This window comes from Gekko japonicus, unplaced genomic scaffold (assembly GCF_001447785.1).
Source record: "Gekko japonicus isolate JY-2015 unplaced genomic scaffold, Gekko_japonicus_V1.1 scaffold34, whole genome shotgun sequence".
Taxonomy (NCBI): Eukaryota; Metazoa; Chordata; class Lepidosauria; order Squamata; family Gekkonidae; genus Gekko; species Gekko japonicus.
Genome location: NW_015173673.1, coordinates 1,478,576 through 1,494,588, shown reverse-complemented (window position 1 = coordinate 1,494,588; position 16,013 = coordinate 1,478,576). Strand labels below are relative to the sequence as shown.

The following is a 16,013-nucleotide window of genomic DNA, read 5'->3' as shown; positions in this document are numbered from 1 at the left end:
ACCTGGAAAACTACCTTTCTTGTCACCATTACCTTGCCCAGGAGGCTGGGCGAACTTGTGGCTCTTCGTCATGACCCACCCTTACTTGTCTTCCTACTGGATGGCGTGAAACTGGTACCTGACTTCTCTTTTCTGCCTAAAGTGGTCTCCGAGTTCCATCTCAGCTCAGAGATCTTCTTGCTGAACTTCTTTCCTAGCCCAAAAGATGACCAACAGCATCTCCTCCATGCACTAGATGTTAAAAGGGCGCTACTTTTCTACCTTGACAGGACACGTTCAAGTAGGAGGGACAATCACTTATTTGTCTCCTACTCCAGTCACTCCACAGGACAAAAGATCTCGGCACAATGTCTCTCCAAATGGATTGTTGAGACTATTAAACTGTGCTTCCAGTTGGCTAAACACCCGTTGCCCTTGCCTGTGCGAGCGCATTCCACAAGATCCATGGCTATGTCTACAGCCTTCTTGAAGGGTGCTTCCCTGTCGGCGATCTGTGGGGCTGTGACATGGTCTACAAACACTTTCATCAAACACTACGCTGTTGATGTTCATTAATGCCACAGGGTGGACCTTGGTCGTCTAGTCCTTTTGTTGGCAGAGCACTGAGTGTACGACAGCACCCACCTCCGGGTGAGCCACTGCTTTTCAATCTCCCATGGGTGTGATGCACAGAGACCACAAAGAAGATAAACAGGTTGCTTACCTGTAACTGATGATCTTCAAGTGGTCATCTGTGCAGTCACACTACCCGCCCTTCCTTCCCTACTGCTGTCGCTTCAGTACTTTTCTCTGGTTATTGACATGACAGCAGTCAGAAGGAACTGGCAGGATGTCCGTGCCCTGCCTCTTTGGGCATGCACAGTGGGTTTCCCGTGCGTGCCTGGGAGGGAGGCGCGAAAATCCCATTGTGAGCTTTGTATACCACTGATTCGGATCAGCACAGGTGCATAATCCCATGGGTGTGACTGCACAGATGACCACTCGAAGATCATCAGTTACAGGTAAGCAACCTGTTTATACTTGTGGTTCCTCTTCCCAGCTGGTTCAACATGTTGCACCAGGCCCTGAGCAGCACTCTGTACAAGTCAAGGGTCATGTACCTTCTAGTTGGTCTCCTGACTTGTCAGGAGCTGGTCCAGAGACAGCACGGAGTGCACTATTAGAACTTGGAGTGAGTAAAGCAAGGGCACCTATTCACATAGCATAGTCCAGGTATGGTCCAAGGTCATGCGAAAAGTCAAGAGGTCATCAGGAGCCTGCTCCAGAGGTTGCACCATTAGAACTTGGAGTGAGTAAAGCAAGGGCACCTATTCACATAGCATAGTCCAGGTATGGTCCAAGGTCATGCGAAAAGTCAAGAGGTCATCAGGAGCCTGCTCCAGAGGTTGTTTCACACATCAAAGTCTGGAGGTCCTAGAGCACGGGTGCCAGAGGTGGCACTCAGAGCCCTCTCTGTGGGCACGCGTGCCATCACCCCAGCCAGGCCCAGACTATCATTAAAGTGTCGAATTCTCTGCCAAATAATTTTAAGTAAATGAAAGGATTTGAAATTGCTTTCCTTACTTTGTTTGGATCATCTTAACTTAATGTATGAGTTGTTTTTTTCCAAAGTAAAACCTCAGTATTCCGGTTAAATTGCCGTGTTGGCACTTTGCGATAAATAAGTGGGTTTTGGGTCGCAGTCTGGGCACTCGGTCTCTAAAAGGTTCGCCACCACTGGCCTAGAGGTTCAAGGGTGAGACAAAGGCAGGGTCACAAAACAGTCCTAAGAGTTACAGGAATAAGGCAAGATCCATTTCGGTGGTTGCAGTGTCAGAGGGATGTTGATTTGTTGCTTCCATGTCTAATCTGTCTTCTGTTTCTCCATTTATGCTTGGTTCACAGCTGGGTTGTATTTGTCTAGCACATGGGTGATCTTCCTGGCTTGTTAGTCCCAGGTGTCTCTAGGCTGCTAGGCATGTGCTTCGCCTTCTCTCAAGTTCCAGTGGCCCTGGGGACAGGGGGCGAGGTGGCCCATGGGGTCTTGTCCGATCCCAGGTCCTGGGCTTGGGCCACTGGGATGCTGCTTTCAGGTGGCAGTTCCTCCATTGATCAGGTGACAGGGACTTCAGGTGCCCAGCCATCAGTGGCCAGGTATGAGCTGGGACCTGCTTCTGCTGCCTCCTTGCCCCCTGTAGCACTCCCAGCACCATTGTGACTGGCTGTCTCTGACTGACCCATGATATGACTCACGGTTCCAAGGTGCACCAATTCATGGTATTTAAAAATATTTTGCCTTTGTCAGGACTGGAACATGGTTATACTCACTCAATACAAAAGCAGTTGAAGTTACCATTATTTTACAACATTTTCTGTTTCTGTCACCTCACTAATTCCTTTTCCATCTCAAGATTGATTTATTTTATTGGATTTGTATCCCATTCTCCCTGTGTCCAGGCTCAGAGTGGATAACATCATGATAAAAAACAATTCTAATACATAAATGCAACAAATATAATAAAATACCTAGTAATATATGATAAAATACATTATATTATAAATTAACAGTGTAATAAAAGATGGTGTAAAACTCAAGTGGGAGTGGTGCATAGTCTAGTCTAAAGGGGGGGAGAGGGGAGAGTCTAGTCTAAAGGGGGGGAGAGAGGAGAAAGGGGAGGCCAATCAAAGATGGAACCCATTGCTGTCCTCACACTCATATTTCTGGTCGGGGAGAACGCTCTGGCTGAAGGAGTGAAGTACACTCTATGATCTAAGAGTTTCATAAAATCATAGGATCGTAGAGTTGGAAGGGGCTATACAGACCATCTAGTCCAACCCCCTGCCCAATGCAAGACCAGCCTAAAGCATCTCTGACAAATATTCACTGAAGGGGAGCTAACCACCTCCCTAGGCAGCTGATTCCACCTATATCAACAGGTCAGATAAAGCTGGCTCTAGTTTTTAGGAGGCCTTGGTAAAATTCCCTTCAGTGTCCTCACCCCATTGAGCATACCGCTGCTGCTGCATCTTCTTTCATCCCATCTGCTGACTCTCATGCACGTGTGTGTGCACACATTAATACATACACACACACATCCCTACCAGTAATCCTTTAAACATTGTTGCAGCAAGAAGGGCTTAAAAAATGACAGGAGTCACACACTACTTTCTCTAGTCTCTGTCTGACCAGAAAGTAGAAGATCGTCCACATCCCAGTGGCCTTTGGGGCCATCTCCCATTTCCTGTGAGGAGCATTAGACTCCCAATTCTTTTGCATCGATTTTAGCCTTTGCCATACTAATAGGTGAAATCACCCATTTCCTGATGGGAGAGATGCCTGAGGAAGGCAGCAGAGCACAGCTTAAAAGAGATGCACTCTGTTGGTGCCTGGGTGCCCTCTCCTATCAGGAAATGGAATCATGTACCAGAGTTCCAGTGGCATGGCAGTAAAAGCAGCAGCTACATATCCAGTAATGTCTCATTTCCTGGTGGTAGCAGAGGAGCTAGGCATTTGTGGTCAGTAGTGGGCCCTCTTCCAGACTGTGGGCCTTGGTGGATCCCCAACAGTGCAACTCTATTTCTGACTCTGAGGCCAGAACTTGTCATATGAAGAACCCCCAGCTTCTTTCCTGTAACCAATTCTATAAAAGTTCCCAGGTTGGGCTCTTTGTTCAGAGCATCGAAGTGCCTGTTTGGCTTTCGGTATGGACTCATCTCACTCCATCCTTTGCTGGGGTCACAATTTGCTCCTCAGGTGTTGCTTTTTCCACAACAGGTTCAGACTCTGAAATCCATTCAAACATTCAAATCAGATGTGCCTAATTTGCAAGTTCTATTCTGGCTGAACAATGTTTTAGCTCTTTAAAAATACAGAATATATTATTTTATATCCTTTTTGTCATAGAGGAGGGTATCAGTAAAAGCAGCAGCACTCAACATTAATTCATTCATCATTTTTATTCATCTTATTCTGCTGTGTTTGTGGTTTGGTGATTTTAAATAATTGGGTGCTTTTAAATTCTCTATGCATCTTTGAGGACATATATACAATCATCTCATACATTTATAAATAAATATATTATTGGGCATGAAGGGAGACGAGAGATGTAAAAAAGGAGAGATGGACTGGGGCTATGAAGAGAAATGAGACATTATGTTAAGTAAAAACAATATATTAATTCTCTGGTTTTTCTCTTACCCAAAGTTTTTTGGCTTCTTAGAGGCACTTCTGGATTAGTATAAATCGGGAAGTTGGATCTAAATCAGCTACACTCTGATGCCCATCCAGCCTACTTGGCCTGCTCTCTGCTGTGTCCCTGATTAACATACACCTGCGCTGTTATGGCTAGAACTGAACAGTGAAGTCTACTTCAGACAGCATTCTTCTCTTCTTTGATATTTTACCACACGGCAGGGCTGAAGCCCAGGTTACACAGCAGAGCAGAAGTAGAATAACAGGAAGCAAAGCTTTGATTTTCCCAGGTTTGGGAAGGAAAGGGGTATCTTAGCGAAATCACAGGCTAGCCTTCTGACTGAATGGCAGTGTGGTGACAAGAGGTCCCCTGATGTAAGAAAACTTCCAAATGAGAAAAGGAAGGGAAGGCTTGGGGTGGTAGCAGCAAGAGATTTATTTAGAGGTAGTCAGTTTCCTTCTCACGTGAGTGGAGAAAATCTCAGTACTTAGTGGCTGGTATCACTGGTAGACATGTGCTAAAGATAGGAAGACATTGTGTCCGGAGCACCTTGACAGAGCCGAAATACTTTGAATAAATGTCTATGTGGTTCGGTGCATGGTTGGGCTGGAATCTCTCTGAGGTTTCACATAGGTACTTAACCAAGGGTCTGCCCCACCAGTTTGATCACATATTTATTTACACATAGATAATGACAACTAGCAGCATCTGGAGTAGAACTGACAAAAGATCTTATGTACCCCTTTTGAATTTAGCAGTTAACAATGTAAACTGTTACAAGTATTCTGTCCAGTACCAAGCAGTACAAGATCACTCGCAGCCAGGATCTTTTTGCATAAAACAAAATGAATAATCAAACAAAAATAAAAGGGTATATTTAGCCAGAACAGAAACAGAATATAAATTCAGTCATGTAATGTAGTAAAACACAAAAGACCATGTGCTAACTTATCTAAATCTTTGATTTATCTGGTGATGTGAATTACCTGGCGTGGGAGCAAGATGCTTTGAGTATTTCTTTATGGTCTCTGCATCACACCCTATTATTTTTGCTTGTGGTCTCTGTATATCAGAAGAAACTGCCCACATTGTCATCACAATCATGATGACCAGAAGTCACTACTTCTCTGTATTCTGAAGTAGCTACCAGGTTCTTTGTTAGTGGTGAATCAGGTACTCACAAAACTAATTTCTGTTTGCCTACAATTTGAAGTGAAAACATATTCTATTTCCATCATTAAAACATAACTGTTGTCTAAACCTTTAGTTCCATGAATAGCTTCATGTCCTTCCTTCTAAAAACTGCTGAGGTTATTACTGTTGAGAGCCAGTCAAGTAATTATATCTTCAAAATGTCTTGTGTCGTTCAGTATAAACTTGCTGACCCTTCCAAAGAGGAGGTTCAGAATTATTGATAGTAAATCTGTCTTCATTATTAGGATGCATTTTTACATACTTCTACTATTTCTTAAATTATTCTTCCTAATTATGTAATTGGCTAGGGAACAGAGCTGGAATTATATGCAGGATTTTTCTCTTCTTCTTTGATTTTCTCTTCTTTTTCAACAGCCAATTTATGCCTTCTTGGCAGCAGTAAAGTGGCTGATAACAGACTTCCTCATGTAAGTACAAAAACTTGGATTTCCGGAAGAAACAACATTAGCAAAACTCTAGCCACAAACTTTAATGATTTTAATCAGCTGATTAAAGAGATAATATGGGGAAATTTCAGTGGATGGGGCTGCAAGTTAAAGGCATATTTATTTTGCGTGTTTGTGAATGCGGCTGTTTTGCTTCTGATATGTTACTGTTATAAGGGATGAAAAGAAAGTATTCAAGATGACCTTCCTTTCAAAAAGCTTGTGTTTATAAAATATCTACACTTCTTCAGTATCTCAGAGGAACAGCTAAACTGACATTTAGAAAATTTGCAACTATATTTAAACATAATTAATTAATCAGTTAAAAGGTGATTAATCCACTAAAAACAATTCCGGTTGACAGCCCTAATAGAGACAGAAACCTTTGGGGACACCTCCATACGTAGAAAAATGTTATTTTGTAAATTATTATTAGTTTGAAAAGAAACCCAAAATGGCCCAACAAGGACTGAGCAAGCTTATTGCCCTCCATAGGACTTTGAGGACAGCTGAACATTAGTTGAAGGGGAGAGCTCTGTTGGGCGAAGGATTGGCCTTATATATTAAACCTTTAACAATACCTGCAGAAGGGGATTAGTGCCAAGAGTAAAGCCCTGTTAAGTCCACATCTCCATGCCCAAATACCCTTCCTCCGTCATGAATTTTAAGAGGTCTGATGGAGAGAATACCTAGGATCAGAGGGAATGAACGTCTTTCAGTTCTAATTAATTGCCCTCCCTTCCCCCGAAAGACTGCTTAAACTTCTAAGTGAATAACAACAAGTACACAGGGAACAGGGCTAAGTTAGATAAACACAGAAAACACCGTGTTGAAATAATAAACACAATATTCACATGCACCTATAGCTAAATATATTTGCTTTATATACACAACATCAACTCTAGTGTATTGTAAACACTTTCAAACTACAACATCACATTTCAAACACTTTCAAACTAAGTTATATAACATGAAGAGTCCAACCGTCTTCTTCCTGATGGAGGATAAATACCAATGTACAGTTATTTGCACCGAACAATGCAGCAACCTATTGTACATTTCCCAAGTGATGATCCATCAGGTAAAGTTAGCAGGCAGCTTGTATTTCTCACTGTGATGATTCATCTTAGCAAGCAAGCCTACTAGATGTATTTTCCCATGAGGTGATTCAGCTAGCAAGCAAGCCTAGCAACACACCTCCCGGGCATAACCTGCGTGTTTCAAACAAATCTTCAGGCATAAATTTTCCTGGAACCACAGCTCTTGAATTTACCCATGCATAAGTCAAACAATGTAAACATGGCTGTTCTGGTTCTCCATGGCTGTTCTGGTTCTCCATCTTGCTAATGTATTCCACCAACAGTGTTTTCGAGTGCAAAGAGGCTCCTGCTGGTGCAAGGTGTTCTCTAGCAAGATCTGCCAGACCCAACTCACCATGAACTGACCAGAATCATAAAACACCCTGTAACAGGCCAAAAATGGATTCAGAGTGCTTTTACTTTAAAACTGAGTTTGTTTAAGGGATCCTTTTCGCATTGTTCTGTTTTAATAATGTGAACACCATATTGTAAGATATATCTTGTGAGAAACATGAGGAAGCAGACACATGCATCTTCACTGAGAACAGCTGTGTGTTGTACCCTCCTCACACAATGTGTACATACCGTCATAAGCAGAAGCATGAATACTTATTTTGTGTTACACTTACGTAACTCTGTAGGCAAGCAGCATCCCTGAATCACCAGAACTGCCTCTCTTCAGTTTGAATGAGTGACTTTATCTGTTAAATGAAAAGGATGGGTTAGAGGAGTGATAAATAGAGGAGAGGACAATCCTGTTCTCCTGAGGAAATGTTTCACCTCTGGCAAATTCTGCTTGGCTTCTCTGGTTAACTGGGAGAAGGAAAATAAAGTCAGAAAGAAATGTATGAGAGTATAGGTGTCACAGCTGAAATCGATATTTTTGTTGGGCCCAGACTGAAATGCTGGCACCAAATCCTCCTGCACTTGGGACAAGAGCCAGATTCCAAGACTTTTGTGGAGATTAACTTGCCAGGCACACTCCACAGCTGTTGCTATGCACCAAATACCAGCAATCCAACCTGGCTGAGCAGATGGCTTTCAAGGTGACCAAGAACACTTCCCTCACAGCCTCAAAGAGCATTGTTAATTACAGTCTTGCCACAGAGGTTACCAGTAATTTACTTTTAAGTTTGAGACAAAATTATCCATTCCATTTAGGGGGGGGGGGATGTAGGATTTTAAGAAACAGGATTATGGGTAAACTATTGTTGCTTCTAGAACCAGGTAGTTAGAATACAGCAGGTCATAAAGGCTGTCTGCTTCTAACATTTCTGGGCTAACATAAAATGCATCTTCCTTTTCCTCTTTTGACAGATTCCTTTTAGAGTTTAACATATCTAGCTTCTGGCACTCAGACAACTTGGCAGATGGTGAGTATGCAGGAATTCAGCTAGCCTCCAGCACAGAAATTTCGCAGCCACCAGGCTTGGATGAAGGAGTTACACACAGTAATGCAATTTAGCATAGTGCAAAGGCATCATCATGCTGTTGATATGGAGAATATAGCCTCCAGGTTCTAGTTCACCTGTTTTCAAGATCCATGGGAATATACTGACAACTTCAATATCACCAATTACTAAATCAGCTCCTATGTATATTGGGAAATGATATTAGACAAGGTACATGGAAGACTATTGATGAGTACTTGCTGAAGTATTTCATTGTTTCTGTTCACCTACTGTTTATAAGCGTTTTGATGAACATACAGGAGATACTCTGTGGCAACACCTGAAGCAAGTAGTAGATAACATACCACCTGTGGTACACATATACTCTGGGAGCTCTTAGAATGATGGCAATTTGAGCTTTCGTTTCTTTAAAGGGCAGGATTCTAGTCCTCATCATTGTGAAGATAATTTTTAAAATGTACAAGCAATGTAACTGACAAGGGCAAAAATAGAAACTAACTTTTTAAAATGCCCAAACTGTGATATCCAAAATATCTTTAATTCTAAGTCAATTTCATTTTGCTGCTGTTTTCCAGTTTGGGGGTTAACCATTTCAGAAAAAGAATCTCATACAGCAAGTGTAATATATGATGCCTTCCCTGCTCCCTGTCTTGGCAACCATCAGATTCATAAGAAAATTGTTACTTGCCTGAGTTAAAACAATCTGTGCCCCTCTAATTCAGGGTGCGTTTACACTTATTCTGAAAGCATTGCACCTTCTTTGACTACATTATGAGCAAGTGGATATCAAAGCTTTCAGTCTCAAATATTTTAGCCTTCAAGAAGATTAGCATTTACACCTTACAAACGTTAGAGCAGAAATCTAATCCATTCACCACTAAAAACAATAGACAACCATTCACCACTAATCCATTCACCACTAAAAACAATAGACAACCAAAACTATTTCCTTTGAAACAGCAATCTGGTTAATTGTAAATTAATTGTAAATTTTAACTTTAATGGGTGTGTTGTTTTCCCTCCCTATAATTTCACCTTCATGTCATTTTCTCTCTCTTTCTTCATTTCCCATCCCTCCCATTCATAAACCATCTATGTGTCTTCTCAATGCCATGGCGCTACCATCTTGTGAACCTGTCTCCCTGGATCCATCGTCATCACACCTTATGCCATCTGTCCTGCACAGCCAAGTCTGTTTTCCATCATGGTAAGCATTATTGCCATCATACAGGCAGAAAGCACTGGCTCTCCTGGGTGGAGTGACAGTCATAACAGATTTCTTTGAGGAATTTTGCCATGAACTTTCCCTCATCACGCCTGTGTAATGCCTGGTTGTGACTATTCAGATGGGATTGTCCAGATGGAAGCAGTGATGTTATTGTTTAATTACCATGCCTCCACTTACTACGAGATTAGCAAATTTCGCTCAGCGTTTGCATACTTGATCAGCAGTCGGCAGTCCAGCTGTGAGGCTGAACATAAAGATACCCAGAGCTTTGGGGATATACTCGCTTGGACCCTGGAGAAAATTCACTCCTTGTGGAAGGATTTCCATCAACAGAGAATGACTTTCTTGCTTCTCTCCATCCTGCTGCAGCTCAAATCTCCCACCCTCCACCCATGACGCTGCTCCCAGGGCATCCCCAGGAACGGCATGAGAGGGAGTAGGAAGTCTGCAGTAAGAGGTGGGGGGAGTAGCAAAAAAAATGCTTCCCCGTTCCACTTACAGAAAAGCTAGCAAGATCCATACTTAATGGAAAGTATGGAAATTCAATAAATATAATTTTTTTAAAAAGAAGAAAGAAAAGCTAGCAAGATCCAACCCAGTGGTGTTTATATTGAGGGTCAGCAGGAGCAGCATCCAATTCAAGCCCCCCCACCCTCCAGCTGACCCTTCCTTGGAGTGAGTGTTGGCTTGACCCATAACTCAAGTGCTCCTTCTGAAGTGCCCAGCTGATTCTGGATGCAGCGGGGAAGAATCACCATTAGTTATACAGCAACTGCAAACTGGTCCAGGGGAAATATTTTGTTGTGTACTACTGCAGTGCACAACAAAACTACCACGTAAAGGCAGCAACAGCAGGCTGGTGAAGGCACGAGGAAAGTTCACAGAGCTGTCATCTGTAGCTCAAGAGGAAAGAGAGTGTCATGGTCATGGTACGTAGGGAAAAAAGATGGGCCACCCTAGCTGACCTCCATCCCATATTTCCCATTTAGTGGGGTGTGTTCTGAAAGGGTCCAGAGTAAGCAGGAGCAAACACAGTCCAAACACAGGAGTTCAGAAAGAAGCATGAGAAGATTCTCCGCGGGTACAGAAATAGATGCTGACTGTGTGATAGTGTCTGTGATAGACCAACTCATCTGCCCTCGGTCCAAGGATATGGTAGAAAGATACGTGATGTAATACCTGCAAACTGTTTCCAGCCAGCACTATGTGGAACTATCCCATTTTAAATAAACCCTACAAAAACTGTAATATTTGCAAGAGCCCAGATATGCAGGTTCTATGCACAAAAGTAACTTGAATATCTTCAGTTTGATCTTGCATAATTTTTTATCCTTAAGCCGCAGAAATGATTACAGGTTGGCTGATAAGCTGCTATGGCTCTTTTAAAAAATTCAGACAGATTTTAGCTGAGAAATCCCTTTTCTATATTCTTTAAAAATAAAGGGAGTGGTTCTGTTTGGGTTAAATGGACATGACTAAACAAGAGAGAAATTATTTTAACCATATGGTGAGTTATCACTTACCACTTGGGGCAAGATTCTGGAGGGGCGGGATTGGAATAGTCCAAATATATAATCACCAATGATACATTTTTATCTCGCCTTTCCTCCAAGGAGCTCTGGGTGGCATATGTGATTCTCCTGTGCTCCGTTTTAACATTAGATTCTTAAGGCTACTGTATTGTGCCTTGTTAGTCATCAGTAGCTGTGTTTAGGTGGCAGCATTTTTACGGATGCCAACAAAGCAGGATGTGATGAAAGAGGTGGATACCCAGAATTCCCTGTTGAGCTGCAGAAGTGCAAAACCTTGAATTAGCTTGCTGACTGTGGATTTGCACTGAACTGCCTGCAATTGAGAATCCAGACCAAAGTCTTATTGATCTGGCCTTTTAGATTTATACACCTCTGGGCTACGGCACTTCTAAAAAAAATTAGGCTGACATTTTGCTCCTGCTCACTGTTAATACCAATATTAAATTCATTGACAACCATGTAGTAAAGCTGAGGGAATGGAGTGGGAAACAACCTTGTGCTAAAAGTAGCGATAACAAAACTTTGTCCTTCCCCGGTGTTAGCAGCTGACTGAATTCTTTCTGTCCTCTAGTGCTTGTTGGCAGACTGACAGCATAATCTTATTTTGTGCCCTATGCAAGCCCTAACTTTAGCACCTGAGAAAGTATTTCCAAGGATATTTCTGTGGCCAGCCATGCATACATTCTGTCTCACTGGCTCAACCCTTAAGCAGATTCGCTTTCAACAAGACCCCCCAGGCCAAGTTTCCCACCTTGTTTGCATATGTTGTCAAGTTCCCCCGGGAGAAAAAGTGGTACACACACACACCCCTCATCAGCTTTCTCGGCTGTCATGTTGATTCATGCTTGCAGAGAGGTAGTGTAGAGCTATGGCCAAGAACATGAGCTGGGATGTTCCAGGTTCAGGTTCAGATATCACCTGGGATGAACTAGGATGGCCTTAAGAGAGGAAAGCCAGTTAGAGCAAGGGTTGAGAGGAAAACATCAGGGTGGCATTTATAGGCCCAGAGGTATCGTTGACATACATTATGGAACACTTGGTGAGACTCAGGAAAAAAATAGGTGCTGTTTACAATACTCATTGCACCATCTGGCAGAAATTTATTTCTGCTTTAATCCCAGACAAGGGAGCTTGTGCTAAAATAGCCTGCTGTTTCCTTCATATTTGAAAGATTAGAACAGGGACTCTGCTGCATGGCTACGTTCGAGGGAAAGTCAGTGAAGAACATTCTGACAAGTAAGGCACAAAGGAAGAAATGGAAGGTTGTGTCTAGGCTGAATGGGTGTTTCGTGTGATGACTGCACAGAATCCACGCCGCCGTCCGGCATGAACCCCACAGGGGCCTGATCTGGTTGTCCCAAACCTGCCATTTTGGTCCTGATCTTATTTCTACAATAAGAAGTAACAAGGGAAAGAATGTCATTCCCTGATACCGCAGACTTGCTGCACATTTTTTTCAGCAGTTAAAAAAAAAATCGAAGCACGTGGTGTGTGCTTTTGTCACAAGGTTCACCTCTAGATGGCAGCTTAGCAAATTTAGCAATAGCCACAAGCCTGAATTTGTTTTAAAAATACCCAGGCAACCATTTGGTATATTCCTTCCTCCTAGTGCCACGGTCTCTGGCTACAATGCATGCAGTGTGGCTTGTCTTTTCTGCTTTCCGTTACCATGGCGCGAGAGTGAACACTAACTAGCCAGCGCTGCCCTTCTCCAGCTGGCCAAACAGGCAGCAGATCGGCAGGGTATTCCTCTGGCTGTGGAGGATGTCTGCAGGAGCAGAAAAGATGTGCCTGACACAATTATTATTCTCAAATGCAGACTTCAGGGATAATTGATGACTGACCAACCCACCAGCTCCCGGCCTGTTTGACAGGTGATTTTTTTCCCCACTAGCAAACAAATCCACATGTTATCTGGGCCACCATCAAGTCTGAATGCCTTACATTGTCCTTCAAAATGTTGCAGTGCCACCTGTTTGTTTACAGAGAGCAAATTGAAAAGCAAGATTATTTTTTGGCATCCTCTATTAATCATTTTATTATCAGGACACAGTTTACTTTTGTTTTATTAAAAGGTTTAAGTGATGCTTTTCCTAGAATAGAGCTTGCCACTCTCTTTCCATAGAATCATAGAGTTGGAAGGGACCTCCAGGGTCATCTAGTCCAACCCCCAGTACAATGCATGAAATTCACAAATACCTCCCCCACCACACCCCCAGTGACCCCCTGCTCCATGTGCTGAAGATGGCAAAAAACCCAAACTGGCCTGGAGGAAAATTGCTGCCTGACCCCAAAGTGGTGATCAGCATTTCCCTGGGTGTGTGAGAAAGGGCCACGAGATAAGCACTGAGGCAGCCCTTCCTGCCCTCCCTCTCATGATCTGCCTAAGTTCACAGACTCAGCATTGGTGTCACAGATGGCCATCTAGCCTCTGTTTGAAAACCTCCAAAGTAGGAGAGCCCACCACCTCCAGAGGAAGCCTGTTCCACTGAGGCACTGCTCTGTCAGGAAGGTCTCCAAGTACAGAAGTTTCTCCAAGTATGAAACAGAGGAAGGATTTCCCCTCCCCTCCCTTGCCCCATTCCAGTTTGGTGTAGTTTCCAGGTTCCTGCTCACACAAAATCCCCCCCCCACGTAAAATAATTGTAAAAACGGAATTATTTTCTTAATTGGACAAATGCAAGGAAAAAGCACTTATTGTTGCATTGCCAATTTTTAAAAATAGTAACATTACTTTAATGAGAATGTGGGCACCTGCCTGGCATATTTTTAAATGAGATCTTAGTTGTCACTTTCTGCTTAGTGCTGCAGAACGTGAGGAACACAAACCACCAGGAACTTTCTCTGTCCTCTCTCTATTGTCCTTGTGCTTGCCCTAAACCATGTCCCATCTATTTCAGTGGGGTTTGGGGGGTATGAAGATCCTGATGGATGGGACTATGTATCATTTATGGAACCCATTCTGTTTGGTTTAATTTGCTGGCTAATTGAGCCTTCCAGAGCTATCCCAAGAGTTGTACTATCAGGCTACCATCTATCACCACTGACCAGGAAATAATGCCCCTTGGGGGCCTAATTTCCAGGCCAGTGTGTTTAAGGTCAAGCAGCATGTCTTGTACTTGTGCTTTTTATAAGTACCTGTTGTGTTCCTGAGCTGGGCACTTATGTAACTGGCCAATGATACTAGTTACTGGAGCTGCAGAAACTGCTACCCTAGCCTGCAGCCATTTATCCTGTCTAGCAAAGAGCCCCTTCCTGGAGGCAAGGGCGATTTCCCTACTTGAAACTCACAGCAGTACCTTTGCCCAATTGTTTTACTTAAACCACAGAACTTGTTTCCCCCTTCTTTATGGTAATCATGCTTATAGTGACTACAACCAAACAGCGTCTTATGGATAGCTATAATTCCGCTTAATGGTGAACATGATGCTTCACAGAACAGCATCATACGCTGGTTCTCGTGCTCCACCTAGTGGTGGTCGGAATTATTGCATGAGGGTCAACGCTTCTCCCCCTTCCTCTTCTTGTTCCTTTCTCTTTACCCAGTTAGCCTCACGTTACCTCTCTTTCTGCCATTCTAGCGCACAAACATAAGAAGCACGATGCACTACAGCCATGTGACACAGAATACCCAGTATTTGTATATGAACCTACAATCAAAGAGACAAATGGAATCATTGAATGTGGAGACTGTTCAAAGTAAGAAATGTGCTTTCTTTTTCCAGGCTATATTTTTCCATTGTTCTGCCAAGCTGACAATGAACTTAAGTGATCCCTTGTTATCCAAACAGAACCCCTGACTGTAGTCTTTTCTGCTGGATCTACTTGTACAAGAATAATTCCAAGCATAACCATGACCCTGGCACACCAGCACTCAGGTTCACTAGGACTGCTGGCAATGGGTTATTATTTATTATTATTTATCGTATGGCAGAGTTACACACAGGAAGTATATTATAATATAAAATATGTAACCAAATTGATACAGCAGGTGTGCAGACCGATTGGGCATTCCCCCTAAATACTAATATCTAATTTTTCAGTCCACTCAGTTGCAGCTGGGGAGAGTTCAAAGAGCTCTGTCACATCTCCCTGGAAAGCACGACACTCACATTCCTGTGACAGATGGAAAATAGTTTAGCGGGCTGCACCACAATTGCATTTGGGTCCTGGTATTTTGCCCCATTGAAACAACAGGTCAGCACCACTGCCAAAGCCTGTTCGTATTCTATTAGCCGTTTTCTATACTTACATGGCAAGTCAAATCCTGTGGGCCTCTTGTTGGTGTTTTTAGGTTATGGATATCAGATGGAACTGATTGCATTCATGTTTGCAACCATTCATTCCCCAGAACAAAATTTTGTGATTGCAGGATTTGTGCAGATCTTATTGCTGGGTGTCGTGATCTTAGTCTGGATAGGCCCACGCCAGCCATGTCCTTGTCAATGAGCAAGTCTCTGTTTTCAGTGATCTTTCTATATTCATGAAGAAAAGCATCTTGTCTTTGGAGATGTGGGGGAGTGATGTGCTACAACATGGGTAGCCAATAGACCAGAGTGGGTCCTAATACATCTGCAGATGGTTCTCATTGTTGTGTTGAGTTGGACATCAAATTTGTTGCCTAGTTTGTGGCAATGGGTGAGCAGATGCTGCATGCCTTTGGAGAACACACTTGTGTTCAGTTCAGATGCAAAATAATCCACTCTAATTATGGTTAGTTTGTTAAAGCAGTATTCAGCTTGCTACCCTGGTTTGTCATAAGAGATGCTGGTTTCATTGGCTTCACTCTGGTCGGGTGTCTCTGAGGCTTGGGAGTGTGCATGGGAGCTGGTGAAGTTGAAGCCAGGATATCCGTATTCTTATACCGTATGAAACCATAGCTTAGAATAATAATAGTTAATAAACTGACTTCACACCACTGCTGCAGATCCTTGTCTGACATAACTTAAC

The 16,013-nt window shown here is 42.9% G+C and overlaps 1 protein-coding gene across 1 annotated transcript in view; it reads left to right on the top strand.

Moving 5' to 3' along the window:
* Positions 1 to 16,013, top strand: part of CACNA2D4 (calcium channel, voltage-dependent, alpha 2/delta subunit 4) — a 251,208-nt gene that overhangs the window by 230,506 nt on the left and 4,689 nt on the right. Inside the window, exons 34-37 of the mRNA XM_015422870.1 lie at positions 5,742 to 5,794; positions 8,209 to 8,264; positions 9,490 to 9,510; positions 14,645 to 14,762. Of these exons, the coding sequence (XP_015278356.1) occupies positions 5,742 to 5,794; positions 8,209 to 8,264; positions 9,490 to 9,510; positions 14,645 to 14,762 (248 nt within the window). The remainder of the gene's footprint in view (positions 1 to 5,741; positions 5,795 to 8,208; positions 8,265 to 9,489; positions 9,511 to 14,644; positions 14,763 to 16,013) is intronic.